The sequence below is a fragment of the Mustela erminea genome, chromosome 21 (genome assembly GCF_009829155.1).
Source record: "Mustela erminea isolate mMusErm1 chromosome 21, mMusErm1.Pri, whole genome shotgun sequence".
NCBI classification, from domain to species: domain Eukaryota; kingdom Metazoa; phylum Chordata; class Mammalia; order Carnivora; family Mustelidae; genus Mustela; species Mustela erminea.
Genome location: NC_045634.1, coordinates 37,703,943 through 37,722,031, shown reverse-complemented (window position 1 = coordinate 37,722,031; position 18,089 = coordinate 37,703,943). Strand labels below are relative to the sequence as shown.

The 18,089-nt window shown below is 49.2% G+C and overlaps 1 protein-coding gene across 2 annotated transcripts in view; it reads right to left on the bottom strand.

Annotated features, from left to right (window-relative positions):
- Positions 1 to 4,457: 4,457 nt before the first annotated feature.
- Positions 4,458 to 18,089, bottom strand: part of CSMD1 (CUB and Sushi multiple domains 1) — a 1,941,062-nt gene continuing 1,927,430 nt past the window's right edge. For both annotated transcript variants that reach the window (XM_032328946.1, XM_032328947.1), the window contains 5 exons: positions 16,695 to 16,856; positions 14,640 to 14,752; positions 13,804 to 13,891; positions 7,296 to 7,428; positions 4,458 to 4,794 (listed from right to left, as the gene is read on the bottom strand). In XM_032328946.1, coding sequence (XP_032184837.1) covers positions 4,635 to 4,794; positions 7,296 to 7,428; positions 13,804 to 13,891; positions 14,640 to 14,752; positions 16,695 to 16,856 — 656 coding nt within the window. In that variant the 3' untranslated portion in view covers positions 4,458 to 4,634. The remainder of the gene's footprint in view (positions 4,795 to 7,295; positions 7,429 to 13,803; positions 13,892 to 14,639; positions 14,753 to 16,694; positions 16,857 to 18,089) is intronic.

Genomic DNA, 18,089 nt, shown 5'->3' with positions numbered 1-18,089 from the left:
GGAGGACCCGCCCCGGCCGCCCACCTGGGGGCCTCCTGGGGTGAATCAATCGGCCTCTGGCTCTGTCAAGGCAAAACTGTCACACCTACTCGGCCAGGTTGAAGGATGATGGGAAGGGACGGAGGTCACACCGAAAGGTCGCGGCTTCATAGCAGGTGCTCAATCCAAGGCAGGAGAAGCATCCGTGGATCCGTAGAGACCGATCTACGCGGGATAGAAAACTTCCATTTCTCGGAAGCCCCTGTGGGGTGATTTTTTATTTTTTATTTTTTTATTATTGGTTGTTTTTCATTTTGTAATAACTTGACTCTCAGGAAAATTAGTATATCATTCTGTTTAACTGCAGGACATTTCAGCTTGATGGACCACATAGGACTTGTAAAGTGCTCGGTTTTCTCTCAGCTCCAAAATGAGCGGAGGACAGCTGGCTCTGAATTTTAAAGGCTGTTTGAGAGGATTTTTTTGAGCCTTCTTCAAGTGTGACATTTGAAATGCTTCGTTAAATATGTGCAGAATGTTCTTATATGTCATTTTTCAGCACTATAAACATTTGCAGAAAGAACTCCCAATGTTTTTTTTCAAATTAGAAAAATACTGGGGCACCTGGGGGGCTCAGTGGGTGAAGCCTCTGCCTTCAGCTCAGGTCATGATCCCCGGGTCCTGGACTCAAGCCCCACATCAGGCTCCCTGCGCAGTGGGACGTCTGCTTCTCTCTCTCCCTCTGCCCCTCCCCCTGCTCGTGCTCCCTGTTTCTCAATCTCTCAAATAAGTAAATTTTAAAAATCTAAAAAAAAGTGTCCATTTCTTCCAAATTTCTGAATTTGTTGACATCTATTTGCTGGTAATAGTTTCTAGTAATTGTTTCTGTTTCATGGGCGCTAGTCATAGAGCACGTGTCAGGGGGAGCACTGGGTGTCACCTACAATAATGAATGGTTGAATGCTACAGCCAAAACTTACTATGTACTGTGTTTTGACTAACTGAACATAATAAAAAATAAAAAATAAAAAAATAAAAAGTAAAAACAAACAAACAGACAAAAGAAACCCCTCTGGGGTTTACAAAAACTTACAAAAACTGTCCTTAAAGGAATTAAAATTTCACCGAGATGTGGGTCACCGCCTTCCTTGTGGGGACCACGCTGAGCAGGAGCCGACCACTTGAGCATCTCTGTTTGAACGGGGGGCTCCCTCAGTAAAGGCTACGTTCAAGCAGCGGCTTGGCAACATCAAAAAAAATCTAAGAAAAAAGCTTTAAAAATTATTAATATGCAGCTTGATTTCGGTCTGGAGAAGAGTGAAAGCTTGAAGAAATAAGTCGGCTTCCCCACGGCCATTCCCCGGCCGGGACTCCTCGCAAGGGCGCGGTTTATCAGTCGTCTCTGCGATGCTCACGTCCGCGAAGGTGCTGAGCCCGGCTGCCAGGTCAGAGGAAGCGCCTCACGGACGCCTCCGTCCTTAGCCTGCCCTGCCACTGACCCACAGGCACATACGAGGCTGAAATAAATCACTCCAAGAAATAGAAATCTAAAATTAAATATTTAATTAGAACTCTGATTTGCTTTAAAGATAGGTGTCATTGCACAGGCTATATTACACTCTCTTTATAATTTTTTTGACAAAAAATGATACTGTTGATTTTAACAGGCCACTTGAATATTAATACATGTGTAATAGGATTGGGACTGAGAATCTGCTAGAGATGGTACACGGTACATTATTGGGAAAATTACAGTTTTGTATCGTAAAAACATTTATTTTTTAACAATTTACCTACATTAATCAAAAAATTACAGCATATTTAATAATTTTACAAATTCTTCATAAAAAATATATCTCTGTACAAAAAGGTCGTTTGCACCTACTTCATGTCAGCAGCATGTGGCGAGATGTGACACGGGGCGGCGGAGATGCGGCGGGTTTCCTGACCGGGACACCGGCGTTCGTTCCCCCTGTTTGAGAATCGCTTTTTTTGTTGTTTACAAAATATCTTACAGAAGAAAAAAATTATTGCAGCTAGCCTGAAGAAAGGCAAAAGATGTGGGAAACAAGCAGCAGTTTTCAACAGCTCTGAAGCACGTGACCTGTGTTGGCTGGGGTCCCGCCCGCGCACGGGCTCTGGCGGCTTCCAGAAGGGGTCCCGCAGCCCCAGCGCGGGCGGCCCGCGTGCCGACGGCCTGCGGGAGACCCTCCGACCTGGCGGGGGGCCTGCGTCCACACCGCACACACCCGAGGAGGAAGCTGGGCGGATTCTCGCGGGAGAATTCCGTGGGGTGTTCTGCTGTGGCTGTGGAGCGCCACGGCCCGCGCTGCGACCAGGGGACGGCTGGCTCCGCACCGGAGGAGCGGGGCGTCGCATCGGAGGCGTGGTGTCTGTGTGTGTGCGTCTGTCCTGTCGGTTCAGGAGTCGGTGACGGCAGGGACCGGCAAGCGGGTCCGGGACGGGGCAGGGGAGACATTAATTCAGACTCTGAAGTCAGCGTTTTGCACCTAGTTTGAATGACTCAAACTCAGATATGTACAGTATATTCACAGATATGTACGTATGTATATATATACACGAATATATATAGGAACCCTGTTCTCCCTGCACACCACGGGCTCGAGCTCCCCTTGTCTTCGCGCTGGTTCAGTGCGCGTGTCGGGAGCCTGGCCTTGGCTGACCTCCTCTGCTCGCAGGAGCGGAACCGCGTCTGCAAGGCAGATCTCCAGTCACGTCACCAGGCTGGCCAGAGAACACGGGGCGGAGAATCCGCAAGGGCCTGCGGGGTTCAGAATTTGGAGTTCAGAAGGCAGAGAAGTCCCTAGGACAGGTCAGCGATGCGCTCGTCACGCACGCGCCCCTTCACGAGGAAGAGAACGGCGGGCATCGAGACAAGGCCACAAAGCACAGGACGGGAAGGAATGAGCTACTCTCCTCGCAGGTTTTTGTCCCCCCCCATCTGTCACCTGTGAAGTCCCGCATTAAGTGTTCAACAGAGCAACGGCTGCATCCGTCCTAAAGCCAGGGAGCGCGTCCACTCGGACCCCGCGAATGAGACCCCTGTGGATGCAGCAGGGGCGGAGGGAGACGTTTCCGCGCGAAGCAGGGGAGTTACACCCAAATCATAAAATCAGCAACATCTTCTCAAAATGCTTTTATCCAACCATTTTAAATAAAAATAAACACGATCTCCACGTGGATCCTGGTACGGCCGCATGCCCGGCGCCGCGCCTTCTGCTTCATCGTGGCTCTCACCCGCCCCGTGGGTCGCCCCTGCCCGACCCACCCGAGCCTCGCGACGCGCGTCGGGCACACTCGAGACGGAACGGTCCGCGGATGGCCTCGGCGTCCGGCGTTCGCGTGAAGCGGGAGACCGAGCGCGGTGTGACGCGGGTCACCAGGACAGAGGAGGGTGCGCCGTCTCCCCCGCCGGCACTGAGACACGCGGGAGGGCGGGCCTGGCGGACCCGCTGACCACGAGCTGCGCCATCGTTCAGTGCCGCGGCCGCGGGCGGCGAACCCCGGTGCCCGGGGAGGACGGCGCTGCGCTGCAGCCCACGAGCTCATGAGCGTCCAAAGTCAGGTGCCGTGGACGTGCGTGCATGGCGGAGACACGCGCCGCGGCCGCCCTGCCGTCCCGGGCCCCCGGCCCGCTGCTGCCGGGCAGTGCCGAAGGCCGAACGTGTGTGGGAAAGGAAACATAACAAGCCCCTCTTTTTCCCCTCCTTCGGCATCTTCAATGAATCTAACACACATAACGTAGCTAAAGGCAGCAGAACAGAATAAATTTCTCCAAGACCACATTTCCCTGTAAAACGTGCGCCGGGTCTGGGGATACGTCCTCTCTCTAACCGGCCGGGTGGTGCATGTCTAGCTGGACCGCATGGGAAGATGCTTATATACAATGGATATAGTGTGTATAAACCCTGTGTAAATAGTTTATTTTTTTTTCTGAATCTTACTCAGTCATTCATAACACACTAGTGCAAAAAATTGTGCATCAAAAATCCTGCACTAGAACAGCTGACTGGGGAGTTTGCCAATGGGCCTGGGAATGGACACCGAAGGGAGCTGTGAGTCCTCAAAGCGTGTCGGGTCTCGGGAAGGACAGTGAAGCGTTGGCGGGTGTGTGCGTCTGCCAGAGAGGTGCCTTCTTCAAGACAGCTTATTTTTTTTTCCAGAGTATTGATATTCATGGGGGTTTAAAAAAAAAAGAAAGAAAACTAAAACAAAAACAAAAGACCAGAACAACGTATTGTGGTATATTGTGGTGCTGCCATTTTGCCACCGCACCCGAAGGCCGTATCCACGTGCCCGGAAGATTGCATTGAAAGGCCTCGCAGCCACACAGAAACGCGGAGTCCCAGGCGTCGACCACCAGCTGTCGGCGCCCGCGGCGGGCTTCCCGGAGCGCGCCGGGACCCCAGGCAGACGCAGCGAGCCGGCCGGGACGCGGCTGAGCGCGCCGTCCGGTGCGCAGAAGACTCTGGCGCGGGACTGGAGGTTCCCGCCGCACGCACGCCGGCACACGATGGCACGATCAGCGCAGCGAAGCCGAGAGAAGGAGGGGGAGGTGGCGTATGGCACCAGAGGACTTGCTGCCCGTCCGTCAGAGGTATGGCTATGAGTCGGTCCTAACGGGGCACTGAGGGCTATACCACCGTACACACTGTGTTCAGAGTCGTGTCAAACCGCACAGCCTTGGCTTCTGTGGGTTTTAAGTTTGTATCATACATGGGGTTTTCAAAGGAAGCTTGTCCATTGCTGTTCTCGTGTCCCGCGTAGCCATTGTATTGAACTTTTGGTCTCGTTCTAAGGGGGAAAGAAGGAACACACGGTTAGCACCTAGATTATAGGAACACAGGCACAGCACCGGGGTCTCAGGGCACCGCGTCACTCCCAACGCAGCGGGGATACACACACGAGGGCACACAGTGACGGGGAAGGGGCCCCCTTCACATGTTTAGGCCATTTTCTTTTTTAGAGTCTGTGGTTGGGGTGTTGCAGGAGGTTTAAAACACTGAAGCTCTTTCAAAATCAAAGAATTATTGGATTCCTGGTAATACTTTCAGAGCCAGAGTCGGGTGGATGTTGGACTAGATATTTGTCACTTTTAAGTTCCATGACCTTGGGGAAGTCACTCCAAGAAAAAAGCAAGACTGCCCGTCAAGACATCGACCCGTCAGGACCGTTCAGATTAAGGAAAAGAGAAACAGACTTCGGTTCGCTGCATGTAACGTTCACCGAACGCTAGCTCTTTTGTGGCATGACACAGAAACGGCATCGGACTCTTTTTCAAACTATTGGTTACGTTTTCTAATTAAAAGAAACGCCTGTGTGTGATCTAAGATTAGAGATTGGAGGATTTTTAAAGGTAAAAGATATAAAGCTATCTATCTAGTCTGCTTCCCTCTCAACCTTTTCCAGGAGAAATTATGCAAAAAGACTACGCCAGGTATGAAAACGGAACTTTCATGTAAATGCCCACACCACCAGAAACATCCCTGCGTACTGGATTCGATGATGCTTCTGTTTCAGGGACTTACTAGCAGATTTTCTTAATTGACATTATGCTCACTGAGAAAAAGAGAATTCAAACTATCAGTTTCAGAGAATTAGGCTTCTGTCCCCAGAAAAGCAGTTTGCAACTGCCCCAAGAATTGGGAAGGCCTTTGACATTGAACTTGAAAATGCTCCAGCATTAAAAGTTAATCAACAATTTCAGCCAAGCGTTAGTGCAGTTGAAAGCTGGCTAAAACCCCATGCCACCTCCCAGGTCAGGAGTAACCCCCTGGCACTGCAGGGAAGCCCCACAGAATTGGAGGGGACCCCAGGACCGTGGAGAAGGAGATGTGTACAGAGCAGGTATGTGGGAGTCTGAGTCAGGAGCTTGGCCTTGACTGAAGGAGAAATTCCAAGCAGACAGTAATGAGAGAGCCTCAGAAATGAGTGGGAACAAGCTCTTCACTTGCAAAATGCAGAGCCAGCTGGTGAGGGAAACTTGACACCTGTAGAGGGTAAGGAGCCTGTGTAGGGAAAGCTCATAGCTTGGTGTGTTCCCTGGATATCTGGCAGCTACTCAAAAGAAAACGAATTCCTGGCACACCCAGGTGATGAGGCATGGCTGGCTTCTGCAGAAATCCCCCAATTCTTCATAGGGCACCGAACCAGAGGACTACAGGAGCCTCCGGACTCAGCAGTCATGGGGCTGAGTGGCTCTCGAGAGCCATGAGGTCAGACAGCCTTCTGTCGCGTTCTAGACACAGCACAGCCTCCTGGGCGAGGAGCCACGTCAAGAGCGAGGTAGTCAGAGATTAAACATCCGCCAGCCCACAGGCGTGGAAACGCAAAGAAGGGATCAAAGTCACAAAACAAGTAAGTGGTACCTCCCTCGCAGAGGCTCCGTGTTCTGAATGCCGTGGGGAAGCATCTGAGGTTGAAAGACCTCGGTGTGATAAGTATTGACTATTCCCCAATACTCTGCTGTCTTCAAATTAAGATAGAATCAGGAGAGCTGATCGGTTTACCCACGTGTACATACACCTGTGTAGGGTTATCTCCCGAAACGCTCAGAGACTTGATGGGGCCAAAGTATAATTTTATCAAGAACCATCAGAGATTCCTTTCATCATTTTTTTTTTAAGTAAGTACTTTACTAACCACAAGAACATGAAGACGCTATGCAATATGATTTTCAAGTAACATTCTTACTACTTTATATATTTTTAAAAAGCATAAGAAAGTACATATTCAAAACCATTCTCTGATTCATTTAAAAAATTCTTATATCAGTTTTTCTTCTTTTAAACTGGAATTCAATAGAAAAACAGAAATATCTGCATTATATAAATGAACGTTGAACACTTTTAACATACCTTATTTTAGGGAATCACAGAGGACTTTTTTTTTTTTTTTTTTTTTTTTTAATCATAGGTAGGGAATGCCACTATTCTAGGTAGTATTTTGGAACACTTTGGCATATGTCATATTCTTCCAGGACATATATCATCCAGATAAAGACAAAATGTGTAAGAACTCATAATTCCTCATTTGCTTTTTTTTGTTTGTTTGTTTTTGGTGGCGGGGGTGGGGGCATCCACATTAACTCCAAGGAAAGGCCGCTGGAAATGTGCGGCCAGCAAAGCCGGGGACACCGTGTCTGTCGCGCAAGCCTCCTTAACGTCAGCGGGAGTGCGGGATGCGGCTGCGGGTGCAGGGGGTGCGGGGTCTGCGGACGCGCGGGGACAGCGAGCCACGCCCCCGCCCCGCGAGCCACGCCCCCGCCCCGCGCCCCACGGGTCCCGCCGCGGTACCTGTGTTTGTAGAGGTAAAACGCAAACCCCGACAAGATGAGAGCGAAGAACGGGACCAGGATGGCGGCGGCCACAGACCCGCTGCTCGTGCCCTGGTGCTGGTTCGGGGCGTCCTGATCCGAGTTCAGGGGATCTGGAAGACAAGAGGAGGCGGCGGTTGCAGGCACCGCACGCACAGTGACACGCAGCACGCGGGGGCTTCGCGAGTGGGTCCGGCGCGGCGGCAGGAGTCGCGACTCCCCAACCCGGCGCCCTTTCCGCAAGCCGGTCACATCGGGCTAACGGTCAGGGGACAGAAAACTACTCCTTAGCGACGTCAGGGATGCTGTAGAGGACTTGGACAGGGGGACAGGGAGGGGGCGAAGCGGGGCGCACAGCGGGACCTGGACCAGCAGGGGCGCGAAGCCCCCGCGGCGCCGACCACAGGCAGACGGGCAAGCGCCGGCTCCTCTCTCGCGTCCCGGACCGAGTCCGCCCGACAGAAGCCGCGGAGATCACGTCCACACCCCGGGTCTCTGCCCGCGCGCACGGTGGTGCGGCCGCCTCTACTGGAGCTGGGCCGCAAACTCGCGTGCGTTTGAGCGCGCGACAAGACCACAGCTCAGTGTCACCGGGCAGGCTCCCACGAGGACACGGGCCGTGACAGACATGACTTCTGTTCCTTAGAACGGAAGGCAGAGGTCAGCACCCCGGCCGTCACGGAGAGGACCTGGTCGTGCATCTATAATCCGTGACTACACGGCAGCAGATGCGTGCGCGACCCGGAGACGCATGCGAACTTCGAAAATTCAACTTAGAAAACACTGATTAAGCAACTATTGCCAAATAAAAAGGTTTGTTCTAAAGAGCTCACTCATAAGCTCAATTTTGAAATGTGTGTGGCTTAATCGCGCGGGCTCACTCAGTGCGCGTGTGTCGGGGATCCTGACCGGGGCCTCCGAATGCGGCAGGATCGCTCCAAGTAAGGGGGCGCGGCTTGGAAGTATCCGTGGGAATTTACGGACTGTTCAGTAAAAGAGAAGTTTTCATTCTTTTCTTTTTTTTTACCCACAAACCATAATTGTAAATAAACAATCAAATACTACACACATCTAAGCAGGTTTTTACGTAAACATTCTCATTTTCACCTTGAAACATGACAATAGTATGATGTCATTCCCTCAGCAGACGTGGGGACCTGCTACTTCCTGCCGTCTTGGGGTCTGGTACTTTATACTGCATTTCTAATATACTTTATAACTGATGTTGGGTCTGTGTATCTTAACTGTATTTCTCTGAGCTGCTGCCTTCTCAGCGCCTGTGAATGAGACCTGATGTTTCACTCTCGGATGCGCCCACCACCCGCCGTGATGGGAGCCTCTTCCACCAGATAATCTTCTCTCTAAATCTCATATCCCATTGGATGTAGCGTGGGCCCTAGTCAGGGTGGCGGAGCACCCGAGGGGGCCGGGAAGCCAGCCCGTGGCTGTGGTGCTGGACAGCCTGGAGCACACCACCAAGTGCCGCAGTGATGGGTCCAGCAGCAGCAGGCAGAGTCTCGGGACCAGGGTGATGCCGTCCTGCACAGGGAGCTGAGGTTTACCCTCAGGTGGCAGCAAGTCTACTAATTCCCTGTGATATTTAAGTGTCAGGACACCTCCCCTGCCTGGCACGCAGCCCAAGTTCACGGGGACCTGTGTGTTCTAGAACGGAAGCTCTCATATGTGTACTGGGGAGCCTGGGGCTCACTTTCCTCGCTTGAATCCCCAGCGCCTACAAGAGGACTCCAGACACAGGAGCTGCTCACTCGGGGCCTGTCAAGTGGAAACGGGGCTTATGGTACTTGAGCCCCCAATGGTACTTGAACAAAGCTATCACCCGGCGTTCTCTAGGCTGCTGGCATTCCGTGAATCTCTCTGCCTCCTTGTCATGAACATGTGCTCTGCTTAAATGAACCAAAGTGACTATTGTTATTCGCAGACAAGACTATCTATTTTCACCATCATGGGTATGGGAATTCTCATCATGGATATCCCACAAGAGACTGTGCATCACAACACAGCCATAAAAGAAGGTCTTTGAAACTGTACAGTGAAGCGTCCTTCTACTCTGGAGTTATTGTGCCGTCCAGAGTTGCTGTTAATGTCAGTTATCCACCCCTGCTTCCGTAATCTAATACATGCACGTGATATTAATTAAAACAGCACAAAAAGACATAAACAGAAAGAACATACAGGACAATGGAAATAAAGGGCCACTCTCTGCCCTGCGTGCTGGTCTTCCTCTTAAGGTTAACTATGTTTGATGCCCTTTCAGCAACGTGCTATTAATGTATATGTTTGTTTCTCTTCCCTAAAAAATAAGAACACTAGATACATTGTTTTGTATTTGGCTTTTTAAACTAACCATATATCTTTGAAATTTTTCTCAGTACATATGAATTAGATTTATTTTTTCAGATGTATAGTGTTTTATTAATGGGATATGCCAGAATTTTTTTCAGCCAGTCAACCTTTGAAGGACATTTAGGCCATTTCTCATATTTTTCTAATGCTGCAATGAAATCTTTTCTTTTTTTCCCCCCGAGAGCGATACATCTGTAGGAGTTGAAACATACAGGATAGATTCTACCAAGTAGAGTCATTGCCTAAAAGAATCTGTACCTGCCATGTTGTTACACCGTACCCCTGGAGCTGTGCTCGGACCTCACTTCAACCGTTCCGTTATGAGGCTAGCACGGAAACACCAGAACAAGGATAGAACGCCCCTTCCCTGCTCTCCCCTTCCCCTCCCCCCTTGGGCCTCCTCCTCACACTCTCAGCGCGACTGCTGCTCCCACGAGTCCCACGCCGTGGGTCCTTCCTTTCTCACTGACCTTTCTCTGCTTAGGAATAAAGGGGGGCATCTCTTCCTCTGTTTTAAGCTAGTTCACTCAGGTTTTTATTAACATCATTGATGAAAGAAATTCATATACTGTTGATAATTCACCGAAGATATACATAAATCCATGGGTGCACCAAGAGGATGTGACGTGTGTGTATGTGTGTGTACACGAGTGGGTACCGACACGAGTGTGGAATATTACTCGGCTATAAAAAAGAAGGAGTTGCTGCCATTGGTGACAGCATGGGTGGACCTAGAGGGTGTGATGTCAAGTGAAGTGAGTCAGACAGAGAAAGACAAACGCCAGATGATTTCACTTCCATGTGCAGCCTAAAACACACGGAAAGCAAACAGACCCTTAAACTGAGAACAGCCACGGCTGCCGGAAGGGAGGGGGCCGGCGGATGGCGGGAGCAGACAGAGAGGATGAAGAGGGACAGACCTCCAGTCATAAAACAAGTAAGTCACAGCGATGAGAAGCAGAGAATATGGTGACTAATGTTGTGATAATGTCGTCTTGGGGCTACATTTATCGTGGTGAGCACCGAGTAATGAACAAGCTTGTGGAAACACTGTGGTGTGCACCTGAAACTAATGTAACATTGTGTGTCCATTCTGCCTCAATAATAAATACAAACATACATAAAAATAATAATAATAAGGCATATATATCTTCCAAAATTTGGGGTCTATTCACACGGTGTTACAATGATCACTATGGTTGAATTCAAGAACACCGCTGTTCGCCCTAAAAGAAACCCAGTGTCCCTTCGTAGGCATTCCTCACCCTCCCACCTCCAGCTCCCAGCAACCACTGAGCTGCTGTCTCCTGAGATCTGTCTTTTTCTTCACATAAATGGAATCATACAGTATGTGGGTTTTTCTCTGTGAGTGGTTCCTCCTACTGAGTAGAAGGTCTTTAAGAGGATATCGGGCTGTATGGACACACCGTGTTCTCTTCACCTGCTCATCAGCTGACAGGTATCTGGGTGGTTCCTCGGTGTAGGCGACTAGGAATAATGCTGCTATGCACCTGGTGTCCATGTTTTCGTGTGAACACATTCTCACACGTGTTCTGTTGGCCATACATGAGTGGAGCAGTGGCACCGCATGCTAATTCCATGATTTACTATTTGACAAGCGGCCAAGACTGTTTCCCACGGTGGCTGGACCACTGGTGCACGCCGTCTGGGAGGTACGGGGGTCCTAATCTCTCCGCACTCTGGCCACACTTGTCTGTCTGCTCATTGGCATCCTGGTGCTGCTGGGGGAGGGGTGCATCTCACTGTCGTTCGATTTATGTTCCGCGAAGGACTCGTGATGTTGAGCATCTTTTCAGGTGTTTATCGATCATTCGTAGGTGTTTGGAGACATGCCAACTCAAATCTTTTGCCAATTTTTAGTTAGGTTATTTGTGTCTGTGTTATTGAACCAGATGAGCCCTTTATATGTTCTGGATACAAGTCCCTTATCAGACGCATACTTTGCACTGCTTTTCTTCCATTCTGTGTGTGTGTGTGTGCACCTGGAGTTGCGGTTGGGACAATTCGGCTTACCTGGGGAAGCCAGCCTATCGTTTGGTCTCTTACACCTGTTTTTGCTTCGGAGTGTCCTTTCTACCCAACTTGGTTGGTGTCCACTTATTACAAATCTCTTTCCTCCCATTTATCTACTGACTGGAGACAATGAAGACGTTTATTTTTATCCATAAAAAGCGTTTAGCCAAATCTGAGATGAATGGTCGCTGGTGAAGCATATGGAAACGTCAACTTTTCTAATTAGCTGAAGGGCAGACTTGCTTGGGATTCAAATGATCCGCGAGGCAAACTGCTTTTCGTGACAACAAACTGCTCATCACATGGGAATAGAGATTACTTGTTAAAGCAAGCCGTTGTTTTGTGAGATTAGGAAGAAAGGGTGCCGGGCAAGGGTGTCTGTGACGGCCCAGTGAGAGTGAGCCCAGCCTCCACGGACGAGTGAACCCAGACAGCCACGGGGTACCTCGTACAGCTCACCGGGGCGTCCTTCTGCAGAATCACTAGAGCGTGTGCCCAGGCAGAAAGGAGGACAGAGAACTGCAGGGATTTGGCTCCGAGCAAGAGAGAATTTTACTCGTCATTAGTGTTGGTCCAGCGCATTTATTCTATTTCATTGCCTCAAAATAACGTAACCCAGTTTAAAGTGCCGTACCCACCATGGCTGACTTATGATTTAAAGCTCTTTACTTAGAAGCACTGCCTTTGGAATGGTGGAATTCGAGTATTTTACGATTATTCTTTTTTGGTCAAGAATTTTTTTATTTTATTTTTTAATTTTTTTGTAAGTTTAAATCCAATTAGCCAACATAGAGTGCATCATTAGTTTCAGATGTGGTGTTTAGTGATTCATCAGTTGCCTATGACAAGTAGTACTCATCACGTCACGTTTTCTTCTACAGAGTAATGTACGGGTTGGGATGCCTTTCCTTTGGGACTGCTCCATATCGTGATAGAAGTCTTACAAAATGAGTAACCGATGACAACCGTCACAGTATATTACACTCACGTGCCTCTGAAAGGCAGCTCAGGTATCAAAGCCTGTAGGGGCAAACAAGTAAAGCGGTCCACACTGGTCAGAGAGACATGTGCGAGTCTCCCTACAGAAAGGCATTTTCTCATCCCTGTCAGCAGGGACAACAGTGACTTCTGTGAGGGAAGAAGTCCAGACAGCACAAAGCAAAGGCTCACACTGTCTCTTAATCCTGGTGACAAGGCAGAACGGACTTCCCTACTGGGATGTCAGCTGAAGAAGTAGGCCTGAGAAGATTGCAAGCCATCTTACATTACAGAACCAGCTGGTGGATGACACAGGAACCTCATCTAGCGATTTCTCTTCAGGTATTGCTCTCTTCGAGAACTAAGGTAAAAATGAAGTTGTAGAGAAAGGTAGAGGGAGGACCCGTCTGTCTATCTATGGTAAACTTCTTTTCTCCTGTAGAGGTCATGGATATCTCTGCACGTCAATACACAGTCCTCACCTCTTAATGAAAAATACGGAATTAAATTTAGCTCCCTACTTAATGGGACATGTTGTGTCAAATTATGTACTTAAGCAACTCTTTGATGATAGAAGAGTGAGACCACATTCATCTGGTTGAAATCCAAAGGCAGACACGCTCAGTGACCGGTATCATCAAACATCCCTCCAAAATGGAGCACCCCAGTGGCCATTTCTACTGTTCCCCAGAATAACTACTTAAAAAGTTTATATTCTAAAAATGAAAAATGGAAAATCGTTGTTGCCATAATACGGATTTTTTTGAAGTTAAAGACTGTTGTGTCGTTTGTTGGCCACTCCTGATTCCTCTGGTACTTTTCTCATTGCAACGTCATTGGCTTAATTCTTTAACTGAGTTTCATCGTTGCCTTGTTTTCCCACATTTTTACTGTCTCTTTCTAGGGTAAGGGTATTTATTCCATACGTGGCCTCTTGTTTCCAGACCAGCGTTGCTGGGTTGTGCTGTTCACAGCACTTATTTCTCCCTCCCCCGTAAAGGCCGCTCGCCCCTCCTGCGATTTGTCCATGTGCCTTCCCGTTACTTTCCAGCCCCGGCGTGGGAAGACCAAACTGACGATTGATTTCAAACACAGAACGTAAGAGCAGTTACCTTGTCTTTCGAGCTTGAATCTTCCAAAGTCTTTTCCGTGAATATCACCTTGAAAAGTAAATCCCCCTCTTTCCAGTCCTGATGAAACCTGATATGCACGAAAATGAAGAAAACAACATACAGCAAGGATTAATGGCGCGCTCCTCGACCGCCCGGCAGCTGTACCTGTCACGGCGAGATACTACAGTTAGATATTTCTGTCCTCGGTCCCACGTCCCAGGGGTACTGGAGCAGTTAAAACTGGAAAAGACCTACTTGAACCTCAGCTCACATCTACATTCTCAGTATCTCATTTTAACTAGAAATAGTGAAATTTACAACATAGTCATAGGTTACCCATCCTTTGTGCAGGGGACTGTTCGACTGTTACAGATGACATCAAAATCACTTTGTGACCCAGCTTTTGGCTGGTGAACACCACTGAGGCCATATAATGTGTTAGAACACACATGGTTGCCTCGCAGAGAAGTCCTGGGAAGTCTCTGCATCTAGGAATGAGCTTTTAATCGGGCTTTCAGAGTGGTTACCCGGTGGCTGGGCTCAGACTCCTGCTGGAATGTGCCTTTAAGCACAGGACGTGGGTCTAAGCTCTTGTTCTGTCCCCAGCGGTAACTGCTCATTTGTTTGTCAAGGTTTCTTCCTTCTTAAAACAAAGGGTAAAAGGACCATGATGTTTGCGAAGCAGAGGGAACAGGTGTTTCCAAAGAGCAGACGCCACCGGAGCAGACGCCACCCCGCTCCCCTCGGCAATCCCCTGCTGGCGTCCTCTTCCACGCGCACGGACAGCAAACGTCAGCCCCCCATGCTGAGTGACAGTCCCCACCGAGAGTACTTACATAACCAGCCAGTCCCCAGTTGTCATTTTCAAACTTGCTTACAAAAATATCTGCAGGGCCTTTAATCTGAAAAGCTTTCAGAAGTAAGTGGGCCTCTTCTTTCTTATAAATGCCTACCAAAAAAAAAAATAAATAAAATAATAATAATAATAACAGAAATTGTTACTTTTATTCTTAAATTGTCGCTTTAGACCCCCTGTTTTCTTCAAAAGCATTTCCTGTTTAAGGCTTTTCCTAGCTTGGATGGGTACAACCCATTTCATTAAACTCAACATCTCCATCACCCAGAAATCAAGGTAATACTCATATTCATTTATATTATTATTTTTTTAATCTAGAATTTTTTAAAAGATTTTATTTACTTATATGAAAGAGAGAGAGATCACAAGTAGGCAGAAAGAGAGGGAGAAGCAGGCTCCCCGCTGAAGAGAGAGCCCGATGCGGGGCTCGATCCCAGGACCCTGAGATCATGACCTGAGCCAGAGGCAGAGGCTTAACCCACTGAGCCACCCAGGCGCCCTTAATCTAGCATTTTAAATTCAGATTGCACTCAATTTTGAGGACAAAGAGATTAAGACCATAAGTATAAATCTTGCTATTTCTGCGGATGAGTGGCAACCCTGAAACGAACAGCGCGGCGGACAGTGTGTCGGGCGTGCTTGCGTCACCAGCCGATTCTGGGTCGGAGGGACTCGAAGGTCACAGCTCCAGCCACCTGTGAGGCGGTTGGAGGGAGAGCTTAAGAATGTCGCCCAGAGGGGCGCCTGGGTGGCTCAGTGGGTTAAAGCCTCTGCCTTCAGCTCAGGTCATGATCTCAGGGTCCTGGGATCCAGCCCGGCATCGGGCTCTCTGCTCAGCGGGGAGCCTTCTTCCTCCTCTCTCTGCTGCCTGCCTCTCTGTCTACTTGTGAACTCTGTCAAATAAATAAATAAAATCTTTAAAAAAAAAAGAATGTCACCCGGAGAAGAGAGGTCACGGTGTGGCCCAGGGGGCGGGGAGGGTGTGCCGGCAGCCAGAGCACTGCCCGCCCGTGGAAGGACACAGATAAATCAGGAAACAAACAAGCAAGCAGTAAATGGATAATAACGCGCCCGAATGTCCTCTCTGCAGAGAAGACAGGTTCAAGGTTCAGGGAGGATCCTGGGTTCGTCTCAGGGAAGAATGGGGGAAGCTGACCCGCCATCATTCTTTCTAAAGGTCAAGCCTGCGTCTGTCCAGTGGTGAACGAAAGAGCAGGGCCCGTCCGGGGCCTCTTGGCCTTCAGACCCAGGGCCGCCTGGTGGGTAACTCAGGGAAAAGCCCAGCCCTCATGTACAAAAGGATACATGGTGGCAAGAAGTGACATAAATGAAAAAATTTTTTTAAAAAAGACATTTGATGTAGACACAAAGGTGATATGCATCTTAGTGGTTAAGAGTGTCGCCTCAAGATTCAGATTTCTGAAATTCGGTTTCCTGAGTTCACATGGTCCATCTACCGTGTCCCCTTAGGCAGGCCACTAGAGCTTCCTGGGTCTCTCTCTGCTTCTCGTCGCCCAGTTATCAGTAAAGAACGTGACTGACACGGAGCCCGTATCAGGGGCTCGAGGTAGGACTGAGGAAGATAATGTATGTGAGCACCCAGGGTGGCGCCTGGCGTCTGGACCAAAACTGTTGCTGTTTTACTAACAGTGGGATGACCCCTCCCCACCAAAAAAAAGAAAAGAAAAAAGAAAAGTCTCCTGAGAGGCCGAGAGGCACGTGAGCTGAAGAAAAGGAAACTGTAAGAAGAAGTTTGGAGACAGGCACATCTGGGCATCAACCTCACACCTTTGACTCAGTCTGTCCCGGGCATAATCGAGAGCAATAATGCGATTTTCTCTACTGGTTTTGTCATCTTCAGAGAGGAGAACACGGACCCACCCGTTACCCAGAGGATCCCAGGAGATGCCGCTGGTGCCAAGCCAACGGACTCTTCAGGAGCGCGTGATCAACGTCAGCCCCCTCCGGGGTGAGAGGGTCCAGGTGTATTCGTCTACAGTCTGCAGCTCCTAAAAGGGAGCGCCCCAGGGCCTACCTGTCAACTTCAGCTCCGCCTGCGAGGCCTCCAGGAAGGTCGCGTTCACCTTGCTGCTCGTGGCATTGAACCAGTCCACCGTGAGAGTTGCGGGCTGTCTCTTCCCTAAATATTCATAGTATCCCTTCCACACGGAATTGACAAAAAATACATCGGAAGGAACTGTTGGAGGGGAGAAAAACCAGAGGAACATTAGCACACACGGAACAATTAAGCCGAGATCTTTTTCACAACACAGAGGCGTACTAAGAGTCAAGTGAGCGACCCCGATCGGGGTGGTGATGAGGACAGACATGGCTGATCCGGGGCCCTTCACAGCGTACGTGGGATGGACATGAAATGGGAAGGGGATGTTTGTGAGATGCGTATTCATGTGTGTTCATTGATTTGTTGGAGGAATACTTTACATGTCAAAACTCTCCTGTCTGAGTGGACCTGCCAGGGCCAAAGGGTAGGGTGAATCAGTGCTCCCGCCAGGAGGGTGATTTACTGGGCCATAATGAGCACATGGTGGCTGAGCATGTAGTGATATTTCTTTAACGTCCAGGTGGACTCTCTGGAAGCTTAGAAGGCTCAGAGAGCTGCCATGTACCATCTGCCAGGAGCCCCTGGCCCCAGAAACTTGCACTGAAAGTGCGAGCAGAGGACATCAGCTCAGCTCATGAAGACAGGGCTTCTCTGGGTCCAGGGATCTTTACCTCACAAGGAGAGCCCAACCCACTCACCCACACTTCTCCAAGCTTGTGAAAAACGCTCCCAGATCACTAAGAAGTCAGAGCCACTGTTGTCAAATGTCATGTACATAGAGAAAGATACATCTCTCCCTATGATTTTTGGAAAATCCACTTGCAGCAACTAGTGATGAGCCCACACATAGACTGGGCCTATATTCATGGGCCTCTCTCCATTTCCCTGTCTTCCCAGACCAGCTCCATCCATGAAACCTACCCTAGCCACGTTCAGGAAGAGTGTGTCATCCCTTCTGTGGCTCTCAGTAGACTCAACTTGTAATAATGATCAATTTGAGAAGTTAAATAGGCTAGAAACTATGATTATCAGCATAGACATCTAACACATCTGATGACTGATAAGGGATGTTGGACATGTCTACCTATCCACAGATGGCCCTCCAGGGGCCAAGGTTCAAACGCCAAACCCAAGGACTTTCTTTGCCTTTACCAAAATTAATCCCTTTAGAATAATGTCAAGATTGTTTCCCCTAATTAGAACATGCCCTCTCAGAGAAAGCTATTAATGTACTTGTCCCTGAGGTAAGAGTCTTGGCTGGTGTGTCAGTTGGGTGGGTCATGCCTGACTGGGAAGAGTAAGGGACAACCAGCGTCCCAGAGGCAGCTTGTTTGTATCCAAATAAGGCCATGGGCAACGTGGCAAAGA